Below are 23,370 nucleotides of genomic sequence, written 5' to 3'. Positions count from 1 at the left end.
TACAGACAAACTTGGCCATCTAGTGGTCATATTTGATTACTACAAAATAGGAATAAAAAATAATACAGAAATACATTGGAATAAACAGAAATTAAATGTATAAATTATATGTTAATAATAGAAAAAAATAATTTTAAACACAGGCACACGCATATATATATATATACTAATTTTAATATTCGATTAACAATATTCATTATTATTACTTAATATTAAGGAGTGAAATATAGAATATAGATACAAAACTAAAATAAACATAAATAATATGACAAATATAATATTACTAATATAATACATAATTAGGCATTGTAATATGTTAACATTAGATAATCGTTTAATATACTGTAATTATTTAATTTTGTTAGTAGATGGCAGCAACAAGACAAAGGAAAAATATTTTCAAATAGTAGGATAGTATAGGTATTAATGTAGTGATTTATAACTAGATATAGGCCTAATAATAATAATAATTAGGCATTGTAATATGTTAACACAAGAAAATCTTTTTATAATAATGATTAATAGACTATTGTTAGTAGATGCTAAAATACATGAAGGAAAATAATTTTCATATATTAAAATAATATAGGCCTAATGGTTAATATCTAGGCCTAGATGTTATAACAATAATTATTATAATATGTAACATAAGATAATCGTTTTTAATAGTATTACTGTTAGTACAGGCAACAAGACAATCATTTACAAAAAGTAAAATAATATTTTTACAGCTATTATTAACTAGACATTATTGTGATAATAACATTACAGAGCATGATTTACTTTATAATATTAGTTACAAATTTTACATACTAATTATTATACAATACTAAAACATAATATGGTAAAATTGCCTATAAAATGACTTATATTCAAATGTAAATGCATTTCAAGTGCAGCTGCTCTGTGAAATAAAGCGCACTAGTGGCGCGGTGCATTGTGGGTGTGCACGGAGAAGTAAAATGGCGGACTTGGCGAACGAAGGTAGGCAACCGTGTGAATCCGCAAAATGAGCAAAATAAAGCAAATAAACCGCCACCATGAGCCGTACACACCATAATAGTGTTGGTTAGAGCTCCATGCGTGTTTGTGGCACGATCTGTGCGCATTAGCGGCTCTGAGTGGGAGTGTGTGTGGATGTTTAGCTCAAGTTAGCCGATGAGTGTGTTAGCTTCGCGGGCTAAACAGCGCACTGACAGACTGTGTGTGTATGTTAGTGTGTTGTGCAGCTAACAGACGAACCCCCGGCCTCTCGCTGTGTTTCTCTTTTTGATTTTTAGGCGGGTGGAAACGCACGCGCTTCACCCCGATGCTCTCGCGTGCGACACAGACGCGTGCACGCTCTAAAATAATGAAAACATTGATTCATGTAATGCATAATTATAAAGGATTAATGAATGACGCTCTTTTAATGTGCAACTGATTACATTATATATATATATATATATATATATATAGATAGATAAATAAAATATGCATGCATGCCATTTAGTACCAAAAATATGTGGCATAAATGTCCTCATCTAACTAAACTGTATTGTGCATTATAATGGCATCTTTGTAAACTAACACTATTAGGATGCATTTTGCTTGCAACGTGTTATTTTATTCTAATCGTCGCTTATACATCTGTCTCCGATTGTTAAGTGATAATTATTACTTTATCCTTCTTTGAGACAGTCCAATGCTTAAGTGAAAAATCAGAAACGAAAGCAAATGTCTGGTGGGTGGGGTAGTGAGTTGCTCAACTCGTGGTTTGTTTCAATCTGATATGAATGCATGATAATTTGGACGTTATTCTGATTAATACATCGATTAATAGTCGGAAAACAGAATCCGGAGAAGGTGGCGGTGCTTCGTTCCGGGCAAGCCGCCTGTCGGTGCCGCTCATGCGGCTAGTGGCGTTACCGGGGTCCGCTGCCTGTGCTAATGCAGGCCCGCCCACCCTTCTCCTGCCCCGGGGTGAAATGCAACCCCATGCACACATGATTTCGCCCCCTCTAGGATTCTGATGTCCTCCAGTACAGCAGCCTTGAGTGGTGAGATCACCCATCGGTGGATGCCTCACCCCTTGACCTAATTATGGGTTTACAATGCTGAATGAGCCACCCAGATGACTATGTGATTTGTTTTGGGAAAGGCAGCTGTTTACAGATGCACGTGTGTGTGGATCTATTGCACGCTTCAGTGGTTTGCAAATAATCTTCGACAGGCCTTGTGCTCTTCCTTACAAATGATTGTTTTTTTACTCTCCGGTTTTGCTGCTGTCAAAGAGCTGTAGCTAAAAATATCCGTGTCAGTCAGATCATGTGTCTGTTTATTTACGCAGCATGGCGATCATTTTAAAGCCCTTTAATTGAGCCAGAAGTGTCTCAGGTTTTATTGGTTGGTTTGAAATGAGATAAGAAATAAGATAACATCTTTGAAGACGCTGTTTAGAGTCTTTGGCTCACAGTGACTGGTTACCAACCCCAGCTGATCAGATCACTCAGAGGCTTGTAATGGCAAGAACATACTACAGGTTGCAGTTAAAAAAACCTAGTGGTTCATTGATAAGGCTTTTCAGTGCAATAGACAACATTAACATATTTACTTTTAAGCATTTGTCAATGTTTTTTTTCCTAAAGTGACTTACATTGCTTTAAAGGTTTACTTTTGTATTAGTTTATGGAGTCTCTGGGTTTACTGTTGGAGTAATTGCTTAAATATTTTAATCACTCATATCCTAAATGCATAGCGATCATGTTAGCATCTGGTGACTCTTGCATTCATCACTTCAGAGTGCTATGACAGTTCAAACTAACTTAACATAGTAAACACCTTTTTCATATCTAAATGTTGTTTTTCTGCTCCATAACAGACATTATTTGCTTTTCTTTCATCAGATTCTTAATGATTATGACTTAATATAACAGTAATATTTTCACATGACTGTGAAAATACCACAGTTCTTAAGTTGCTACATTTGAAATGTGCTTAATAGATTAAATGTAATTTAGTAGTTTAATAAATGTGGCTATTAAACATTACTGTCTTTTTATTACTGTTTTTTTTTTTTTTTTTGTAAAAACAATAAGCTACGGGAGGCCGTGTGTTACAGTGATGTTATCATGGGTAAGGAGTGTTTTATGCATGACATGAATGCCTCAAAGCCCCTTAACCATGGTAAAATGTGTAACACACAGCATTAAGTGCTTTGTTGTTCATTGACAAAGCTTTTTTTTTTTGCTTTTAACACAATGGGAAACTATAACTTATAATTGACTGAGTGGTCATGGTTAAGTCTGATGTCATTGATCTCAAATCGCTCTGAGGGTTTTGTGTAGTTAAACTAAGATATTACATCAAGAACAACATTTGCTTTGGATGCTATTGGTCAGTTTGTTTCATGCCCTATCCTCAAATAAACCTTTTTAGGAAATGACCTGTTTTGTGAATGATTATCTTTCTTGACTTTGGATGTTTATGTGTGATGTAGGGAAACTTGGATCGATCTAAACTGTAACATTGGTACATCGCAGCTGACTTGTTTTCTTGATTGTTTAAATTAAAATTGGAGTTGAAACACTAACTTATTGTGGGAGAGATATCATATATTTCCAACTAATTTCCTTTGTTTTCTTTTAAACAGAGAAGCCTGCCATAGCTCCTCCAGTGTTTGTGTTTCAGAAGGACAAAGCACAGAAGGTTGGTTTTCTCTCATTCTTTAAGGAATAATTCAATAAAAAAGTGATTTCATGGCCCCAAAACCTATATGGTTTTCTTTTTTTACTTGCAACATTAATATATAGCCGAATTTGTTTAATTGCAATTAAAATTTATTTAATTGGCCAAATTTGCTTAATATGGCAGTGTGTAATTTCTGCTCCTCTAAAGGCACCAAACAGTATTGCAAAAATAACGTTTTAAACATTTGTCCACCATTCTCTTGGCAGGAAGCCATGACATAGAGCTGCATGATTAATTGTTAAAAGATTGCGATCTCGATTCAAACACCCACGCGATCTCATTCCTAAATCACAACAATTCGTCTTGTCTATGAAACCTTTGACAAAATCACAGCAGAAACATTCAAATCTGCGTTTGCAGCTGCCGCAGACCCAGAGAGAGCAGTTGTCATGTATAGTTAAGAAACGGCTTCACAAACAGTCTTTTCAGCCACACAATATCATTATTTCTGTGTTACAAATATTCATATTATCACAGAAGTACTGGGATAAAAGTTTATAGTTCGGAGATAAACACTGATGTCTACGGTAGCGATCAAAGTAGAGTAAATCACCTTTTGAAAGTAACATGACGCTTCAAATAATGATTGTAGCATTACATCGTTACACCAGTAGGTGGCGACAAGTGACTGTTAGAAAAATGTATTTGTCATTAAATCATTCATTCAAGAGACTCGTTCAAAAAACACAGATTCATCCAGTAATGAAAAGTCTTTGAGTCATTGAATCATTCATTCAACCATTTTTTTTTTTTTTTTTAATAATTCATTTAGATTGATTAAACATTTAAATAGACTGTAACAATTAACATTTTATCAGAACCTCTAGATGGTTACATGTTATTTTGTTTAGCTGTATGTTCAAAATGGTGGGAGAATCGTGATTTCTGTTTGAAACGAAGAAATGATGATTCTCAATTTATCCAGAATTGTGCAGCTGTACCATGATGACATTCTGTGTGAATTCTGTCGTTGAACACACTTTCCATAATAACCTAAGGATGTTATGATGGAAGACACTTACTGGGGAATATTTAATGTAGCTTTGAGTTTTATTGCAATAACAAAATAGACATTTTTCAATAAACAGTCATGAAATTAGCACCAGGTACCTGCCAAATTTCAGCATTGGCAAGTAAATTCACCAACTTAGTTGGCCAGTTTGCCTGGTAGTGAGATGAGTTTCAGCTGCCGTCTGACTAACACAGATACAAATCACCCTCAAAAAGTGATTTCCCCGAAGCATTTTAAGCAAATTAAACAAACTCAGCATTTCAGGATGGTTTGGGCTCTGGTGAGAAATTACTTCAAAACAAGATGTTTTCCACTGTATGGTGTGTTTCTCTGTTATGTAGTCTGGCTCTGTGTGACTAGATTAATTAATTTACTTTTCTTTTGTCTGTTCCAGAGATCCGCAGATGGGTCGAGTGCAGAGGACGGGGACGGTGAGTTAGACCGTCAGATTCTAGTGATGCTCAAAAATTGTTTACTTTAAACAATATTTTGCCCATGGAACTTTTTTGATGCCCATTATTATGATGTGCAGAAAGTAACATCTGTATGAATTTGAAAAAATAATATGCGTACATCCAGAAACTTCAGGCTAGTGCTTGATCAGATAAAGCGCTTTACTAGAAATAAACAAGAATCTGCAACATCGAAACATTGTTTATTTTAATAAATTGATCTTTGGGTGCAGCAGTGTGCCAATTACTGTTTATTTTTAGAAAAGTACATCTGTGCTCTACAATATATTACATGAGATGTTGGTTAGTCTCTCGATGTCTATATAGTGCATGGAGCAAACGAATGGATGTGTGTTATAATTTAAACAAAGTGAGTTTGTAATCACATTTGCATATAGACTACAGCAGTGTTATTTTAGTATCATTGAGATACTATTTTAGTTTTTATTAATATTTTGATTTTTTTTTTTTTTTTTTTTTTTTTTTTTTTTTTTTTCAATTTCTGTTTTCCTGTTTCATTTTAATTTTAAGTTTAAAGTTATTTGGCTGTATATGTTTGACTTTTTTTTTTTTTTTTTTTTCAAAAATATCTATAAAGTTTATGAATTATTTAATTTTTAGTTTTAGATGTTTTAGCACATTGTCACTATACTTTCAGTGTCCCAAAATATCTTAAAGTGGAATTTTTTGTTATTGTGATGAAATGGAAAATACATCAAAATCATGATAACAGAAACATAAGCAGCGTGCACGTGAAATGATTTGGGTTTTTAATATTTTATGTAAACACCGCCTGATGATGTTTTGCTGGAAAAGAACTTGTGTATGATATGTGATGAGATGCAGACAGTAAGACACTAACACAACGTCTCATGAAATATATTGTAGGATGCAGATGTGCTTGTATGATCCAAACATCAGTTTGAGAGTTATTTGGAGGTCATTGTGTGAATTTAAAGTTAATAATGCATTGATACAACTCCTGATAATACATTTTTCTATACAGCTTTTTATTTAAACTAGGGCCATAAACGTTAACGCATTAACTAAATCCTTAACGTGTTAAAATAATTTAATGCAAAAAATGTATGAAACTTGTGAACAATAACATAACATAACTTACATCACGCAGTTAGATGATCTTGGGAGTCGTGACTTTATCATACACATCTACAATGGCACAGCACCTGTAACCTGATTTTGCATCTGTTCTTCGATCGGATCATTTTAAGCTGCTAAACTTCAGGAAAGTTTAAATTATCCAGTAAACGAAAGCATTCAAACAATCAGTCCAAAACAGCGCTAATGCAAAGAAAACCAGGCTTATTACATCAGAGATGGCAGAGAGAACAGTGACTCACAGCTAGTTTTATAGTGAAATATTCATTCCAGTGTCTGTTTAGCTTTAAAACACAAGCTCTGTCATATTCTGTCATTGTTTCTGAAGAGCGCGAGCCCTCGCGCATCGTGCTATGTATACAATACAGACTGAACGGAATGTCAAAACATCCCACCGCTGTATGGCAAGATGATATGCAAAGAATGTTCGGCTGGATAAAGCAAACCAGCGTCTCACTAGTAAAGTTTTGATGGATGCGAATTGTAATCAAGGTAAAGATGATTGCAGTGATGTACAGGATCGTACAGTAAGCACGTGTGAGTCTGTTATTATTGATGCACAAACCAACCATGTATGTGTGCTCTCGATGCACTGATTGCACGTTGTATTTATGCACAGATGCTTTTCAGTGCATTCACGTTGTTTCCACACGCATTCAGGGAAATGTTTTTATCTGTCATGTTTATGTTGCTGTGTTTAGTAATTCTGAATGGATCCATCCATGTACTGTAGTAGGTATATGCAGTCAGGTCAAGGTTTTTTTTTTTGGCATCTCCATGTGGTCCTGTTCAGTATCACAATTTCACGTGTCTAAAACATCAAGCTCTAAACAAGCTCTTTGCTGTTGCGCTGTACTGTACAGTGTACATACTGTACATTGTACTCTAAAAAATTTTTTTGTTCTGTGTGTGCTTTGGTGTGCATACATTTATGAATTATATGGACTCACTTGGTTATTAGGTGTCCTTTGGAGTGCTCCTTTTTTGGAAAGACAAATTTACCTTGAAAAAAGCTTGCAGATTTTTTGAGAATCATCTTTTTTTGTGCAGTTATCGCAAAACACAAATTTAAAATGAGAACTTTCAGTTCTCTGCACAGATTCACTAGTTTTAGTTTATGTTTGATTTATTGACTTGAATTGTGTTCTTCAGATTCAGATCGGGATGATGGCGAATACTGTCCCCCGGTAAAGAGGGAGAGGACCTCATCTTTGACCCAGTTCCCCCCGTCACATTCAGGTGAATCTACAGTGATCTGTTTCAATGCAGTGGATTGGCACTATTCTCTTTGAACAAGTATTATTTGGCTAAATTTAACTGAAAGTTTTATGCTCTCATCTGATCCTCTCTTTCTTGCTTGCTTGCTTTTTTCCTGCTACAGTTCCCAAGAATAATATCTTTATGCCCTCAAGTTTATGCCAGTCTCCAACTGGTAATTCTGACTCTGAGCCAGGTAAGAAACAGCTTTCTTTTCCTCTTTTTCTAGCATCTTTTTGTTCCTTAGTGCCGTTTCCTAACCAGCCATGATGTAACGGGTGTCCAGCTTCAAATAATTTTTCTGTCCTCACTGATGTAGCCACGAAGTGACAATCACCATATCATTTATGATATTTAATATGCAACTGTGGAGGAAGGCTTTGGACCAATGATATTTCACTGTGGGCGGAGCTACTAATCAGGATGCAATATAAATAGAAAGTCTTGTTTTGAGTTCATGACTTTAGCTTTGTAAATAATGCAAAGCCTTGCTTTTACTCAAGTTTCAATGTAATTGACTGCTCAAATAAGAAATACAAATTCGTAATTCATCAAATCTGTTGTAATAGGCCCTCCTTTGTTTAAACATCAGTCAGAAGTAGTAGTTTTCAGTTAAAAAAATGTTTATTATGATGTATATCATGATTAACCAAAATATAAAAAAACATTTGCTTATTTTGCCTGTCACTAGATTCTTTAACATGCCATGATTAGTTAGACACATGTTACTCTGTGTAATTTACTGGCTTCTGTGGCCATACACAGTCTTTGTCATGTTTGAGAGTCTTGGGTTTTGTTTACACTGCACACATTCAATTTGGTTTTCAAATCTGATCTTCATGACTGACTGTCCGCACTGTCATTTTTCACATGTGGATGTGGTTTGGATTGGGTTTGTAAACATCAGATTCCTTTTACTTTTTTTATCCAGAAAAAAAAAAAAAAAAAACGAAACATCTGAGTTGGATACATCAAACAATCAGATTTTGCTGCATGTTTAAAAGCTGTATGTTTTGTCTGTTCATGCAATCAGATTTTCTCCATCTATTAATGGGATGCATTATGATGAAAACATTTTGCATTCTTACCTTGAGGCAATATGTGTGTACACAAAAAACAAAAAAACACATAGGACGCATTGGTGTACAAGTCATTTTATTATGTTCAGGGTATGTTTACATGACATTGAGTGGATTTACGTGCACGTTCTTAACCCGATTATGCTTAATAAGCCAACAATGCACGTGGTCATGTAAACGCGGTAACCCATTTTCTTTTATCGGAGTAAGGTCATAAAGAATAAACCGGTCAGAACAGGTAGTTAGTTTTTGCCTCTTACACCGATTTTGTGCGGCATGTAAACACATTAACCTGCTTTCTGTCGGCTTATTGAAGCGTGCATGTGATACGTGACAGAAATGCATCCTTAGTGCAGATTTAAACACATCCAGACAGAGCGAGCGTTTTGCAGGAAAGGAAGAAGGAATATCACAAACGCAGACTCTTTCAAGACCCAGAAAATTGTAAAAGTGTTCTCATCTCTTGTGCAGCGGAAGTAGAAGTGGTTCAGTCAAAACGCTGCATCTGTAACTGCATGAGAGAATAATATAAGCCGTAAGTTTCTTGCTGACATGTAGCAAGCTTTATTTAACATCACAACTGACGTAACATGAAATACTCAGTCAGATACGCAAATGATTATTTTTTGACGTCACAACAGGGAAATAACCCGATTTATTAATAAAGTCATGTAAACGTGGTTTACTTGCATTGTCAGTTTACTGGTTTGCATGTAAAGGGGGAAAACTGGTTATTTCAATAAGCTTATATTTGTGAATTATCAGCTTACTGGTGTGCATGTAAACGTGCTCGATGTACTAAAAACAAATGTTTTTTCACGTACAGAAGGCAACGTTGTCAAAACTATTCTCGTTTACACAGATCCTTGAAAATGACTAAAAATGCATAATTCGTTCAAAAATAAATTCAAATTAATGTAATTTTTTTTTTTTTTTTGTCTATTTAGAATGGTTGGAGAATTATGATCTCTATTTTAAACAATTTATCCAGAATTGTTCAACTCTACATTTTAGTTTTGCTGGAGACTGATATATTGCTTGTATGCTGATTCGCATAGTTGCTTTCTTAATAAATCAGACTGCATAAAACTCATTTAAAACACATTTGCTGAGTGTCTTCAGATCTCTCATCCTCTAGATAAAGTGTGCTACACAGAGTACTGTAAATGGCAGATGCTGTACACGCATCTTAAGGCAGCTTTCTATTTTGGTCTCTATTAGAAAGAGCATAAACCCAGCCAAGCGCACTAAACCCAGATGTGTTTCAGCTACTGTCAGGAATGCGCTAAAACAAGTCCAGAGGCCTGTGGAGGGGACTAAGGTCTAACAGGAAGTGGTCAGAGTCATTTTGAGTCCATAGATACGAGACAGATTGAGGGCACTATAAAGATGGGGACTCTGGCTGTGTTTGCGTTAATAGTGTAATCGGTGTGGTATTTACTGCATACTGCCTATTGTTTTGTAAAAATATGAAGCTGTATGCATCTAAAAATGTTTAAACTACTGTAATGTTTATTTTTTTTCCCCCATTTCTGACAGAAAAGTGTCAGATATTTCTTTAACTAGTTATTCTAGTATTGCGGAAAGACTGAGTTGAATGCCATTCTTGCGGTGTCTTATTCTTGACTGATGTGTTTGAGTCGAATACGAATGAACTTTGAGTGTTTATCTGAGAGATCTTATCTTGTCTTGCGTAAGGGATGTTTGGTTTAGTGTCTTACATGTTTATGCTTCTGTTTGTCTATCTCAGAAGAGAAGCCCGTTGGGTTCAGGTTGAAACCCCCCACACTTATTCATGGCCAGGCCCCTAGCGCAGGTAAGATCAACTCATTCCTGCTTTGAATGTTTTACTGTAGCTACACACATATGCAACACATGAATATGCTCTCATGAGCAGGAAAAATTGGGGAAATTAGTCACAATAGGTCTGACTATAAAGCTTCCTCTTTCATTCCTTTTTTAAATGTCATCTTGTACATTTGAAAGCTCCTCAAATAGATTAAGTGTTTATCTTTTCTCACGACATTGCTTAGAACGGGTGCAAACTCAGGGGTGCATTTTGAAATGTTTTAACTAATCATCTTGTAATGAATGTCATTTCAGTTCTACTTTCTGAGTATGAATTATCATATGCATTGAAAGACATCAATATACAAGCACTGTAAAAGGTTTACTGACTGGCTTCTCTCCTGTATTTCACATGAGTATCTTCAGACCTTACTGTGTATGAATTATGAGCTTCTAGAACTAAGGCTGTGTGTGACCTCCTAATTGAACTCCTTTCCACAATTTGAACACAGAAATAAAAACATTGTAAATAACAAAAATAAATAAGTATTAAGTGCAAACAATAAGTGCAGTCATAATCAAAGTACTCTCTCAATATTCAAAGTAAAAACTGAGACCAGAGCTAAGAGGTGGGTACAACTACACAGCCCAGTCTAATATAGATTTGATATTGGGAGATCAGCTATTGTATGTAGCCTAATTTGCACGTAACAGGGAGCTCGCTTTTGTCGAATTCGCGATCGCATGTACTCTGTGAATAGGGAGCAGCAGTGCTTAGCGTGCATTCTACAAGATAAGACAATTTTTTTGGACTGCACGGACAGTGCGCGTACAACAGAGCATGTGCGAGTGACTTGAGTGCTCGGAAAACAAAGTCCACGCATCTCATGGCCAAATGAGTATACTTTGAAAGGCACAGTTGAGCACGCAAGATGGAGCAGAATGCAGAAAATGAATTATCTCCAGGCCTTTAGGCTCTGTTATGCAACAAATCCTCCGCCATGGTCTTGTCAGTCATCTCACCTTATTCTCATCAGTGAACTGTGATTCCTGCTGCACTGTGTGCGACTCAGAAGTCTTGTCACATTTTAATATCGCGAGATACTGTGGCTTGAGATTTTGTCACACCCCTACTGAACACAATATGAATGTGCATGACGTCACCTTTTTCACGAATTCGTGGTTTTGTAGTTTACATGGAGACAATAACGGTATCGTTTTCAAAAACTCGCACTTCAAAAAGTTTGTTTTCAGGCCCCCAAAACACTGTTGTCGTGTAAATGAATGGCCAAACCGCATAAAGTTTTCTGTTTTTAGTTGAAAATGGTGTCGTGTAAGCAGCCCCTGAGTTTTGCACCCTTGTCTCAGAACATTGTAGCATTATGTACCATTATAGTATTTATTATTATTAATGATAGATATTAGATTTTTCTTTTAAATTTTAGGTTTAAGTTAATGTTAGTTGTAGTCATTTTCATTAGTTTTTTAATATTTCTGTTTAGCTTTAAATTTATTTTTATTTCAGTTTAAGTAGTTTTAGTACGTATTTTATTTCAGTTGCTTGCCAAGGCAGTATTTCAATTTTTTTTATTTTTTTTTTTATATCTAATATTTAATACTAATTTTATTTCTGCTTTATTTCAATTAACGAAAATTATTTTTAATAGTTTTAGTTGTCCAAGCCGATAGCCTCATGGGCAGCACTCCAACATGTAGCTCAATTGTGCTTCGGTCGACACGATTTCGAGTCCCAACTCATGGACCTTTCCCGACCCACCCCCTCTCTCATCCACTTCACTTCCTGTCCTCTCTCAAACTGTACTATTTGAATAAAGGCAAAAATAGTTTGAGTAATGTATAATAACACAATCAGAAAAGCACTTCCATTGCTAGAGACCAAATTAAGCCCTTTTTATTTGATCCTCAAACACTGGTGTGTGTTGTTGCCCTGCGGTGTTTGGTTTCTGATTCAACCCGTTAGTAGGTTGTTTTCCAGGCGTTCCCAGTCAGAAGCCCAAAGAACAGCAGCGCAGTGTTCTGAGACCAGCTGTTCTACAGGCGCCTCCGGCCAAGACCCTCACAGAACCCGTCAAGACCAGTATGTACAAATCCCATAATGCTCACTGCTGGCTTTCAGAACAACAGAATGTGTGGTTTCGGCCTATTCTGTATAGAAGCACATTTCCGGCTCAATTTGTGTTTAGAACGGATGTGTAAATGTAAGCGAGAGTGGCCCAGTGTTCCTGAAATCTGATCTATTTGTTCCCAAATTCCGTTTTATTTTTTCTGCGTTCCATTGGGTAAATTAAATCAAAATCATCAAAAGCATATTTTAATCAGTTATATCGCTAAATAGCTAAAGAAGGTGTTTGTATGTAATATAAATAAAATCCCTCAAACTTGTATATGGACGTACATTTCAAGGTAATCATTCTTCATAGTCACACAGCCTGTTTTAAGTTAGAAGCTATAAATACGATTAAAATGTGAGATTTCAACAGATCTGACAAACCCCTCATGCATATGAAGTTACGCGCTTCTATGATTATCCCTCCGCGTGCCATAGGTTGCCGACCCCTGTTTATGATTAGTGTGTTATACATATATACATGTATAATACAGGGCTCCAGACTGCATTTTGCGACCGTATTTTCTTGCCGGTGCGACTAAATTTTGTTAGACGTTGCACTGGTGCGACCACCAAGCTGCCCAACTGAGCTGCCATTTGTGTGTTCAAAGGAAAAATGTTTAAACGTTTAAGTTTGCTGCATTATTAATAACATCGCTGCAAGATCTAGTGAGAAGCTTTCAAATTCTTCACAGAATTCTGTTATAAACCATAGATATCAGATCAAACACCCCTGACGTGGAAACCAGGAGAAACATTGTGCCTTGAACAAATAAGTTCTAGAAGGCTTTTCACTCCACAAATCACCATTCACAATGGATTTAATGTAGTAACGTTAACCATGGTATTGTGGCAGAAATAGTCGAATGTTTTTACATTATTCATTTCAGGGTTCATACAACATTTTGAGATTGAAATTCAAGCACTTTTCAAGGACTTCACACATTTTCCAGCACTTCAAAGCACTAAATATTATCCAATTTAAATGTTATTTTTAATGTGATGACCAAAAAAAAAAAAAAAAAAAAAATCCTATAAAAATGATGGTTTTACGTGTTACTGTGGTTAATAAAATTTAACTTTATATGCATCCCAGTGCAAGCTCAAACTTTCAAATGTGCATTTCCATGAAATAAACATGTAATATTATTAGTTACTGCATTTATTAATGCAAAACAATAATAATTTTATGATTAAATTACCGCTACCAAATCTGGTGCTGGTGCCACCATCTGTCAAACTTAGTGGCACTGGTGCTACTGCTCTCAAATGTTAGTCTGGAGACCTGATAATATATTATTTGTATGTTATATAGGATATTATATATAAATTTAAAATAGATTTGTTTTAGAACATATAATTGGAGAAAAGGTAGTCTTTGTGTTGTTTCTAAAATTATTAAAAATACATTGCATCTAAATAAGATTTTGTGACTAGCGATTATGTCAGAGCTTTGTGATTAAGTCAACTAAAAATTATTCACCTAGAACCAGTAACCCCAAGAATTAGACCAATTAATATATCAATGAGGCAGCAAAAAGATGAAAAAACATGTATACAACTAAGCTATAATCAGTTACTGAAGACGGTAATACACAGACTGGTGCCACTGCTAGGTGATGACTTAAAGCATTCAAATAAATAAATGATGATTAATATATTGAAATAATCAATGCTGAAATAAAATGCTGAATAAATGATGTATACTGAAGTCTTTTTTCCCCTTCAAATATTGTGTTTGACAACAGGGGACTTTCGAATCAACCACTGTTATAGACAGATATATCAGACTGAAAAATTTAAAATGAAAATTGTTTTTAGTGAATTTTAAGTGAATGTTGTGGGAAATATTTCAGCTGTTTGTTATATTATTTATCAGCATTATATCGGCCATCAGTCACTCTGCTCTTTAGATATATTGTATGCTAGTTGACGTATAGGGTGGCCATTAGTGATCATGACTCCTTAACACTGGAAACGTGTGTTGAGAGTGTGATGTTAGTTTATGCCATTTTTTTTTTTTTTTTTTTTTTTTTTTTTTAACTCGTAGACTCCAGCTGTGGAACAAATGGAGTGGGGAAGTTTGGAGATTCATCATCAGAAAGCCGATCCGTTTTTCTGAACAACACAGAGAGCTCAGACAAATCACCGGTGAGGACATACAGCACAAACATCTGAGATGGAAATGCTTGATAAATGAATTGCAACTAATTGCATCCTGTTTAGAGCATCTCGTAAATATCTTTGTCACCTGTAATCATTGATCATGGTTGAGATGACCTGGGTGTGTAGTAATAACTAATTACATTGTGATCTAGTTGCAGCCTTAATGGATTTTCATTCTAGAGGTAATCTTATTAGTTTTAAGCAGCAGTAGCGTTGTATAATTGTGGTGAACTGTGACATTTCTGAGGCTACATTTAATTCAAAAACTGCTTTTTCATATCAAGTTTTTCTGGCCACACTATCGTTTTCCAAAAGTTTCTCGACCACACTCAAACTTCAGAAAACGCTAAAATCATTTTACTGCACATGTGCAAAATGTAATAAAAGCTCACCGAGATGATACCGAGAGACCAGACATAATAAATTTCTTGCGCTATTCTTCTGGCATTGTAATTTTATTAGCAGAATATCTTACCCCTTACTGGTGTGTCCAGGTCGCTCTCAAAAGAAAGCATAAATAAATAAATAAATTGCCATTCCATTTATGGTCTAAACACAATTGTCCTCATGTCTCAGGACAGCAATTGCGAGTAAATTATCTGTCATCTTGCAGGAATGTAATATAAAGATTGTACATTATAACATTTATCTTTAGCAACACTGTGCAAATGAATGGCGCACATGCCGTTAAACATGGATATCTATTGGTACAATGTGCATCACATGACCAAACATGTCAATTTTTCAATGCTTACATTTTCATAGTCCAAACAATATTTTTCAAATTTATCCACTTGGGAGGCTGTCTTAGAAAAGCTAAGCCGAAAACGCTGTCTCGGTGTGGACGAAAGGCCAAAACGAGAAAAAGATGCGTTTTCAAATGAATCTGGATTAGCATAGATGTTTCCTATGATTTTTATGCTATTTGAATGATGAAATGTGTGTGCTAATCAGGTTATCATGTGTCACAATGTCCCTTAACCGTGGAAAAATGGTGCCAATAACAATTTTTGATTGAATGCTATATTCATGCAGCATAAAAAATTACTTAAATATGAGACCCTACAGAACAAGGCTTCAATATTCACATTTAAAAACCCGTAGACTTGTTGCCGGATCTGCATTAATTATATTTCCTGGCAGAAGCGAGAGAAGGAAGGAGAAGAAAATGGAGGTGGACAGAAAGACGAGAGTAGTCAGAAGAAGGAATGTGCGGTGGACTCGTCGTTTGTGTTCGGGCAGAATATCAAAGAGCGAGCGAAGGTCAGCGCTGACTCACCAGTGCATTTGTTTCATTCTTTATTCACAGCTGCAAATTGGCACCATAGAAGTTCCTTCAGAGTGTTTGTGTTTATTCTCAGATTCTCTTACTGTGTTTTTCTTGAACAGTTGGATGAAAACAGCTCGTCCAGTGACTCAAAAGACTCCACACAAGATTCTCAGTCTGGCAGCACCAATTATTTCTTACAGTACATGGGCAGCGCTAGGTAACCAATTCAATAGACCTCTGTGAATCCGACCGCTGTTGGCTCTCAGGCCCAGGTACTATGTCTTGTAAATCTGCTTCTGTTTGCTTTTACAGCTCCAACAATGCCACCAACAGCTCAGATAAAGGCTCCAAGTTCGTTTTTGGCCAGAACATGTCTGAGAGAGTGCTAGTGAGTGGATTTTTGTGCAGACTGTTCACCTTTTACATGTAGTATTTCAAGGAATAGTGCACCCAAAAATAAAAACAATTTACTCCTGCTCACATTGTTTAGCCTCAAAAAGAGTGTAGCAGAAAGTCCAAGCTGCTCTTTTCCATACAATGAAAGTAAGAGATGACTCCAAAAAGCACAAAATAGACAATAACCTATTTGGTTTTAATTTTGGGTGAACTATTGCATCAAAATATTTCAGCAAACACCAGTTAAAAACATGAAATGGGTTGTTTTCGGAGGTGTCAAAACATAATTGTGTGTGAATGCTTTCAGAGTCCCCCAAAAGGAGGCGAGGCATCAGCAGAGGCCAGTAAAGACTGTTCGGCTCCAGTGTCCGAGCCGTCATCACAAGAGGCCACACCAGAGAAAAGTAGGTGCTCAATCATGATTTGTCTCCACGATCTGCTTTTGAAGAGAGATTGTAGTATTGAGCTACAGTGCATTCTGTCATTTGCAGTTCTGGTGACCCAACATATACTGTACAACGCGACATACGTTCGCATCAGGTTTACTGTTACATTCACGTGACAATGCAGTTATTTTCAATTACGAAAGTTTATTTTTTGCATTTTAAAGCCTTGCCAGTTAAACATTTCATTTACACGCTGTTCTGACGTGCTTCTCTGAGCACATACACATGAAGCGTGCGCACACTAAAAACCTGTCAAACAGCGTGCGACTAATAAACTAAGTTCTCTTTTGTGACTTGTTGCACTTCAACTGTCAAATGCACACAGTGTTTACATAAACAGTCATATCTTAAGTGCATGTAAACAGTGGGGAGAAAATTGGATGCATGTCTGTAAATTGCGTGCATGAGGTCTTAAAGTGACAGCAGCCTAATAAACCTGCTGCTTGTCATTAGTGTTGGTCTAATAACAAAAGATGGATAAAATCACTCACTGCTTTTCACTGAATAACTTCAGTAGCTTTAATAAGAATCACAGTATATAAATGTTATATATTATAGTCTATGTAATATTATTTTTACATTTGTTTATTCAATCTCTTACTTGAATGCTACTGTTAAATACACCTACTGGAGATGGGAAAAAAAGCACTGTTTATTAGTGGTTGACCGATATTGGTTTTTTGATTGCCGATATCTTAGATTGTTGGTTCATTGAATATTAAATAAGTTATGTGACTGGATTCTCTAGGATTAGCAAGCATTGCTGTCATGCCTTAATTAATATTCATGAGCTAAGCCTTTCCTATAGTAGGCAGGTCTGCTCCTGATGGTTTTCTCTCTGTGCGTATGTCAGATCACAGCGTAACAGAGTCTCTAGAAGAGTCGGCAGCCGCGTATACCAAAGCCACTGCCAAGAAGTGCATTCTGGAGAAGGTGGAGGTCCGTACAGGAGAGGAGGCGGAGAGCAACGTTTTACAGGTGAGACTATGTTCGGTGTAGCAGTCAGAGTCATCTCAGGAAAACTGTTGGCATGTAGTCCACAATTTAAAGAATGTTCCCGATTCAGATTCTATCATCTGTTGCAGCTTTCAGTTACAACAGGAAATAATCTTAACTCATCGTTCAGTCTGTAGAAAGTTCACTTTTCTGATCAGCAGATGAACTCTGGTTACATGATATCAGCATTGCTGAGCTGTGGGATATGAATAATTCACGAATAGTTAATTCATATTGAAGTTACTGGTTTTTGTGGCTTTAAATCGTCATGACAAGAGTTGCAAAATTAGGTATTAGGTAACTTTACATATACAAGTCTCATGTTAACCTGTCATGTTTAAAACAATATTTAGGGTTCAGTGCAAATTAAGCTCAATCAACAGCTTATGTGGCATAATGTTGATTATCGCAAAAATTAAACCCCAATTGTTGTTCCTCCTCCTCCCAAAAAAAAAAAAGCAAAAATCTTACTGACAGTGGAAGTGAATGGGGTCAATTTGTAAACATAAAAATACCATTTCAGTAGTTCAGTCATAATACGTAAATGCATTAATATGGTTTTAGTGTGAAAAATTGCTTACTAACTTTTTGTGTAAAGTTGATCTAATTTTACAATGTTGTTGCCATGACAACACAATGCTATAAAAACTAAAATGGCTGTAAAAAGGATTTAAATGGCTTTAAATAATGTGAAAGTTTTAACAGAAGATTTAATGTAAAGGGCATTTATAAAATTACAAGATTCATGTTTTGACTTTTATATCCTATCATTTACTTTTAAGTGTCTTGGTGCTATTTATTTTATTTTATTTTTATTTTATTTATTTTTTTTGTAAAGAAAAGAAGGGACAAATCATTTTATTTTTTGTGATATTTAATTGTTTTATTTTTCTTGCCACAAAGGAGTCAGTTTATTGTTTGTGCTAATCAATATTATGCCAAATGCTGAACATAATAATCTGGTGATAAAGTTCTAGTTATACTTTTAAAACTGTGTATTTTAACTTTTATTCTGGTGCAGTTTCTTGCCCCGTAGACTACTATTGTAAGCGCATTACTGTAAACTTTTTTGCTTTTTATAAACTGAGACGAGTCTGAATCATTGGTAACACTTCACAATAAGGTCTCATTTGTTAACATTAGTTAATGCATTTACTAACATAAACTAACAATGAGCAATACATTTGTTACAATGTTTATTTGTTAATGTTAGTTAATAAAAACAGTTCTTCATTGTTTGTTCATGTTCACAGTGCACTAACTAATGATATGAAATACAGCTTTTGATTTTAATAATGTATTAGTAAATGCTGAAATTAACATTAACTAAGATTATTAATTGCTGTAGACGTATTGTTTATTCTTAGCTCATGTTAACTAAAGTAGTTAACTAATGAACCTTATTGTAAAGTGTTACTGAATTATTTTCTGTGGTAATTGATAGCAAACTATGTTTCGTAGAGCTGAAGTTGTACTGACCTGAAACATTCCTTTAATCATTGCAGGCCAGTGTTTTTCCTCTCAGTAAAGTGATGACCTGCTGATAATGAGCTGATTTGTGTCCGTCTCTCCACAGATGCAGTGCAAGTTGTTTGTGTTCGATAAGCCAGCTCAGTCGTGGGTGGAACGAGGCCGCGGTCTGCTCAGACTTAACGACATGGCATCCACCGATGATGGCACGTTACAGTCGAGATTAGGTAAGAGCACCGTCGAGCTGGTCACGTTTCTTCGGAGTGATCTTCGCTTTTCTCATCTTTCTCCGTCTGTCTCGCAGTGATGCGTACACAGGGCAGTCTGCGGTTGATTCTCAACACGAAGCTTTGGCCTCAGATGCAGGTGGATAAAGCCAGCGAGAAAAGTGTTCGTATCACAGCCATGGACACTGAGGACCAGGGAGTCAAGGTCTTCCTCATATCGGTATGATGGACACCTCCATAACGCTTCACACAAGAAGGGGATTGGTTTTTAGTTGTATTGTCAGGGAATTAATGCAAAGGTAACAAGCAAAATTTGTTTGAAGAAGTAATTGTATATACACTAGAAGTATATGTATATACACTACCAGTCAAAAGTTTGGAAACATTACTATTTTTAATGTTTTTGAACGAAGTCTCTTCTGCTCATTAAGGCTGCATTTATTTCATAATAAATACAGAAAAAACAATAATACTGTGAAATATTATTACAATTTAAAATTATGGTTATCTATTTTAATATACTTTAAAATATAATTTATTTCTGTGATCAAAGCTGAATTTTCAGCATCATTACTCCAGTCTTCAGTGTCACATGATCTTTCAGAAATCATTGTAATATGCTGATTTGATACTCATTTATTATCAATGTTGGAAACAGTTGTGCTGCTTAATATTTTTTTGGGATTTATATATTTTTTGGGATTTTAATATTTTTTTTTTATTCAATGAATCCTGAAATACTTTTTTCAGGATTCATTGAATAAAAGGTTAAAAAGGACAGCATTTATTCAAAATATAAATCTTTTCTAACAATATAAATCTTTACTATCACTTTTTATCAATTTAACACATCCATGCTGAATAAAAGTATTAATTTCTTTCAAAAAAAAAAAAGAAAAAAAAAATTACTGGCCCCAAACTTTTGAACAGTAGTGTATATTTTTACAAAAGATTTCTATTTTAAATAAATGCTGATATTTTTTAACTTTTTATTCATCAAAGAATCCTGAAAAAGTATCACAGGTTATAAAATAATATTAAGCAGCACAACTGTTTCCAACATTGATAATAAATCATCATATTACAATGATTTCTGAAGGATCATGTGACACTGAAGACTGGAGTAATGATGCTGAAAATTCAGCTTTGAATCACAGTAATAAATTATTTTAAAGTATATTAAAATAGAAAACCATAATTTTAAATTGTAATAATATTTCACAATATTATTGTTTTTTTCTGTATTATGAAATAAATGCAGCCTTAATGAGCAGAAGAGACTTCGTTCAAAAACATATCACTTAGTCCTTCTCCATTCATCAGCGACTGGGAAAGTCCTGTAAATGTTGGTTTTGGGAACCCTGTATCATGGTTATAAGTTCAAAAATCAATGTGTGTCCTCAGGCGAGCTCTAAAGATGCCGGTCAGCTGGCCGCAGCGCTGCATCACCGGATCCTGGCCCTGCGGAGTCGCGTGGAACAGGAGACTGAGAGCACGCCCGCTCCAGCCGAACCAGAGATACCGCAGTCAAACGAAGACGACAGCGACGATGACGAACCCGCTAACAATAGCAGTGGCTCCAACACCACCGGCACGGGGAACTCCACCAGCAGCGGTACGGCCCTTTAATTTACACATTTCATCAGAGCATATGAAGCATGATGTGTCTGCAAAGCAGACACGTAGTTTATTGCTTTGACGCTCATTTTTCCCCCAAAGAGCACAATTGCTCCTAATTTAAAACATTTAGTACTGTAAAGAACTTTAGGGGTGCAGTGGAGACATTTTAAACTTTAGTTAGTGTGTAGGCTGGTAGGGACTACAACAAGCTTCTTCCCGGGTTGGTGACATAACTAACTCTAAAATTTACATAAACCCTGCCCCTGAGAACATGCAACAAAGGGGGTGAGGCCATGTTGGGCTGCTTTAGAGAAGAGGAAGAGTTGTTGTAGTAGAGTGTCGTTGACATGACGTCATTTTACGCCGGACTGCTTCACAAACGAGGGTCAAGGGGGTGGGAGCAGCAGCTCATTTGCATTCAAAGGGACACACACAAAAACTGTTGTCAAATTTGACAAGCTATAATAAATTATCTGTGGGGTATTTTGAGCTGAAACTTCAGACACATTCTTTCCCACATTCTTTAAAAGGGGCATTATAGGTCCCCTTTAAGTCTTATTTTTTAACTGAAATACCAATAATATTTGTTCAGCTCCTCAGTTAATGTTGACCTGTTCTCTTTCAGGTAACTGTGAGAGCAGCGAGACCCCAGCAGCCGAGAGCACATAGCATCATGAAGCTCTGCTCGACCCACAGCCGCCTGCCAGGGTTTTAGTACAGGCATCTCTGCGGACAGCCCAGACCGACATAGCCCCGTCAGACCGGTGCTGTGGACCCCTGGGACGGAGTCTCTCTCTCACCCAAACTTCTGTCGTTCATTTCCCCCTCCAACATTTATTGTAAATCTGGAGCTGTTTTTTTTTTTTTTTTTTTATCGTTTCGTTTTGTTTTTAGTTGTTTTTTCCTCTTGGACTGCAAATAAACAAACAAATTAAAAAGACAACAAAAAAGGAAAAAAATCGAGACTTTTCCATGTATGGCTTTGGACTTGGTCGCTCATCATATTGATGAGTGTGAGGGTGTTTCTCTCTCCGTCTAAGACACGGAATCGACAAGACTGCAGTTTCTACCGTGGGACCGTTTTTTACTCATTCGCTCTCTGTCCCTCCGTCTCTCTCTCTCTCTCTCTCTTTTCACTGGCTCTCGGCTTCAGACCATTTCATCATGACCTCGCAGCATCATCACACCTATCGGCCAATCAGCTGGCCGGTAGCACCAGTCACATGACCTATATCCCCCGTGTTCGGTGTAGTTGTACCATTTTTCCCAGGTTACGACTGATTTCTGCCAGTTTCACCAAGCATCTCCTGGATGTTCACTTTCTAGGACAAGCTGACACTTTTACTAGTCTGCTAAGATGGTAGTTAGATTTCTCATCGGTGTTAACGAATAAAGGACTTAACGGACACACGGACTCGTGCTGTAGTGAATCTGTTTCTAGAACTCGCCCCCTGTAAAAGAGAAAAATATCTCCACCCTAATGTCTCTTGAAACATCAAACTAAGTTGTGTAGCTTCGTTTAAGGGCAGATAATGTTTAATATTTCTTTTTTTAGTTGAACTGATGAGAATTTAACATTTAAAGCAGCATCTCTGTATTTGTTTTTGTTTTCCATATTCTGAGGGTTTGTATTGTTTTGGCCTTTTTTAAAATATTGATTTACTATATTAACTTTTTATCCATTTTCATGTCATTTGGAGACGATGTTTCTTCGTGTGTTGGAAGTTTGAGTGCATTTAGACAGAAAAAAAGGACAAAAAAAAAAACTTGTACCCTTGAATGTTCTGTAAATTTCTATGCGTATATTATCACTTACTAGCACACCATGTCTCCAAACTCCTTTACAAAATAAATAGTAATATCAAAGTTAAAAAAAAAAAAAAAAAGATGAAACATTTGAAATAAATTTTTGTCTTATGTCAAATCGTGGGCCTCAATTTCTCACAAGGAAGAGTTATGATTATAGCAGTTTTTGATTTATGGGTGTATCTCATAAACACCTCTGGGTCATATATATTTCACCCCTGAAGTCAAAAGAAAATATATTTTGCATAAAGGAAATATTGTCACAATGCAAACTTTTTAATGGTCTAAAATAGGCATTATTTAATTTTGTGTGAAATATACTACCGTTCCAAAGTTTGGGGTGAGATTTTATTTTTATAATTTCTTGATAAACGTCTCATGCTCAACAAGGCTGCATTTATTTGATCAA

General features: G+C 35.9%; 1 protein-coding gene across 5 annotated transcripts; it reads left to right on the top strand.

Moving 5' to 3' along the window:
* Window positions 1-910: 910 nt before the first annotated feature.
* ranbp3b (RAN binding protein 3b) lies at window positions 911-23,079 on the top strand. 5 transcript variants are annotated; one of them, XM_051864981.1, is made up of 17 exons: window positions 911-984; window positions 3,632-3,687; window positions 5,136-5,172; window positions 7,465-7,551; window positions 7,694-7,765; window positions 10,399-10,464; window positions 12,421-12,534; window positions 14,615-14,715; window positions 15,874-15,993; window positions 16,120-16,217; window positions 16,313-16,388; window positions 16,704-16,800; window positions 17,696-17,820; window positions 19,415-19,535; window positions 19,613-19,755; window positions 20,940-21,150; window positions 21,781-23,079. In XM_051864981.1, exons 1-17 carry the CDS (start codon window positions 963-965, stop codon window positions 21,822-21,824), a joined length of 1,590 nt encoding a protein of 529 aa, XP_051720941.1. In that variant the 5' UTR covers window positions 911-962; the 3' UTR covers window positions 21,825-23,079. The 5 variants fall into 5 exon arrangements, with proteins under 5 accessions (XP_051720941.1, XP_051720951.1, XP_051720960.1 ...); XM_051864991.1 differs by having other exon boundaries at window positions 913-984; window positions 12,433-12,534; XM_051865000.1 differs by lacking the exon at window positions 12,421-12,534 and having other exon boundaries at window positions 913-984.
* Window positions 23,080-23,370: the final 291 nt, after the last annotated feature.

The sequence above is a fragment of the Ctenopharyngodon idella genome, chromosome 2, assembly GCF_019924925.1.
Source record: "Ctenopharyngodon idella isolate HZGC_01 chromosome 2, HZGC01, whole genome shotgun sequence".
Classification (NCBI taxonomy): domain Eukaryota; kingdom Metazoa; phylum Chordata; class Actinopteri; order Cypriniformes; family Xenocyprididae; genus Ctenopharyngodon; species Ctenopharyngodon idella.
This window is presented reverse-complemented; position numbering and strand designations above follow the sequence as displayed.

Excerpts from the sequence above, each read along its gene's own strand:
- ranbp3b (XM_051864981.1), top strand. The coding sequence starts at position 963 with ATGGCGGACTTGGCGAACGAAG. Across the intron at positions 19,536-19,612 it reads CACGTTACAGTCGAGATTAG|TGATGCGTACACAGGGCAGT; the intron begins GTAAGAGCACCG and ends TCTGTCTCGCAG. Across the intron at positions 21,151-21,780 it reads GGGGAACTCCACCAGCAGCG|GTAACTGTGAGAGCAGCGAG; the intron begins GTACGGCCCTTT and ends GTTCTCTTTCAG.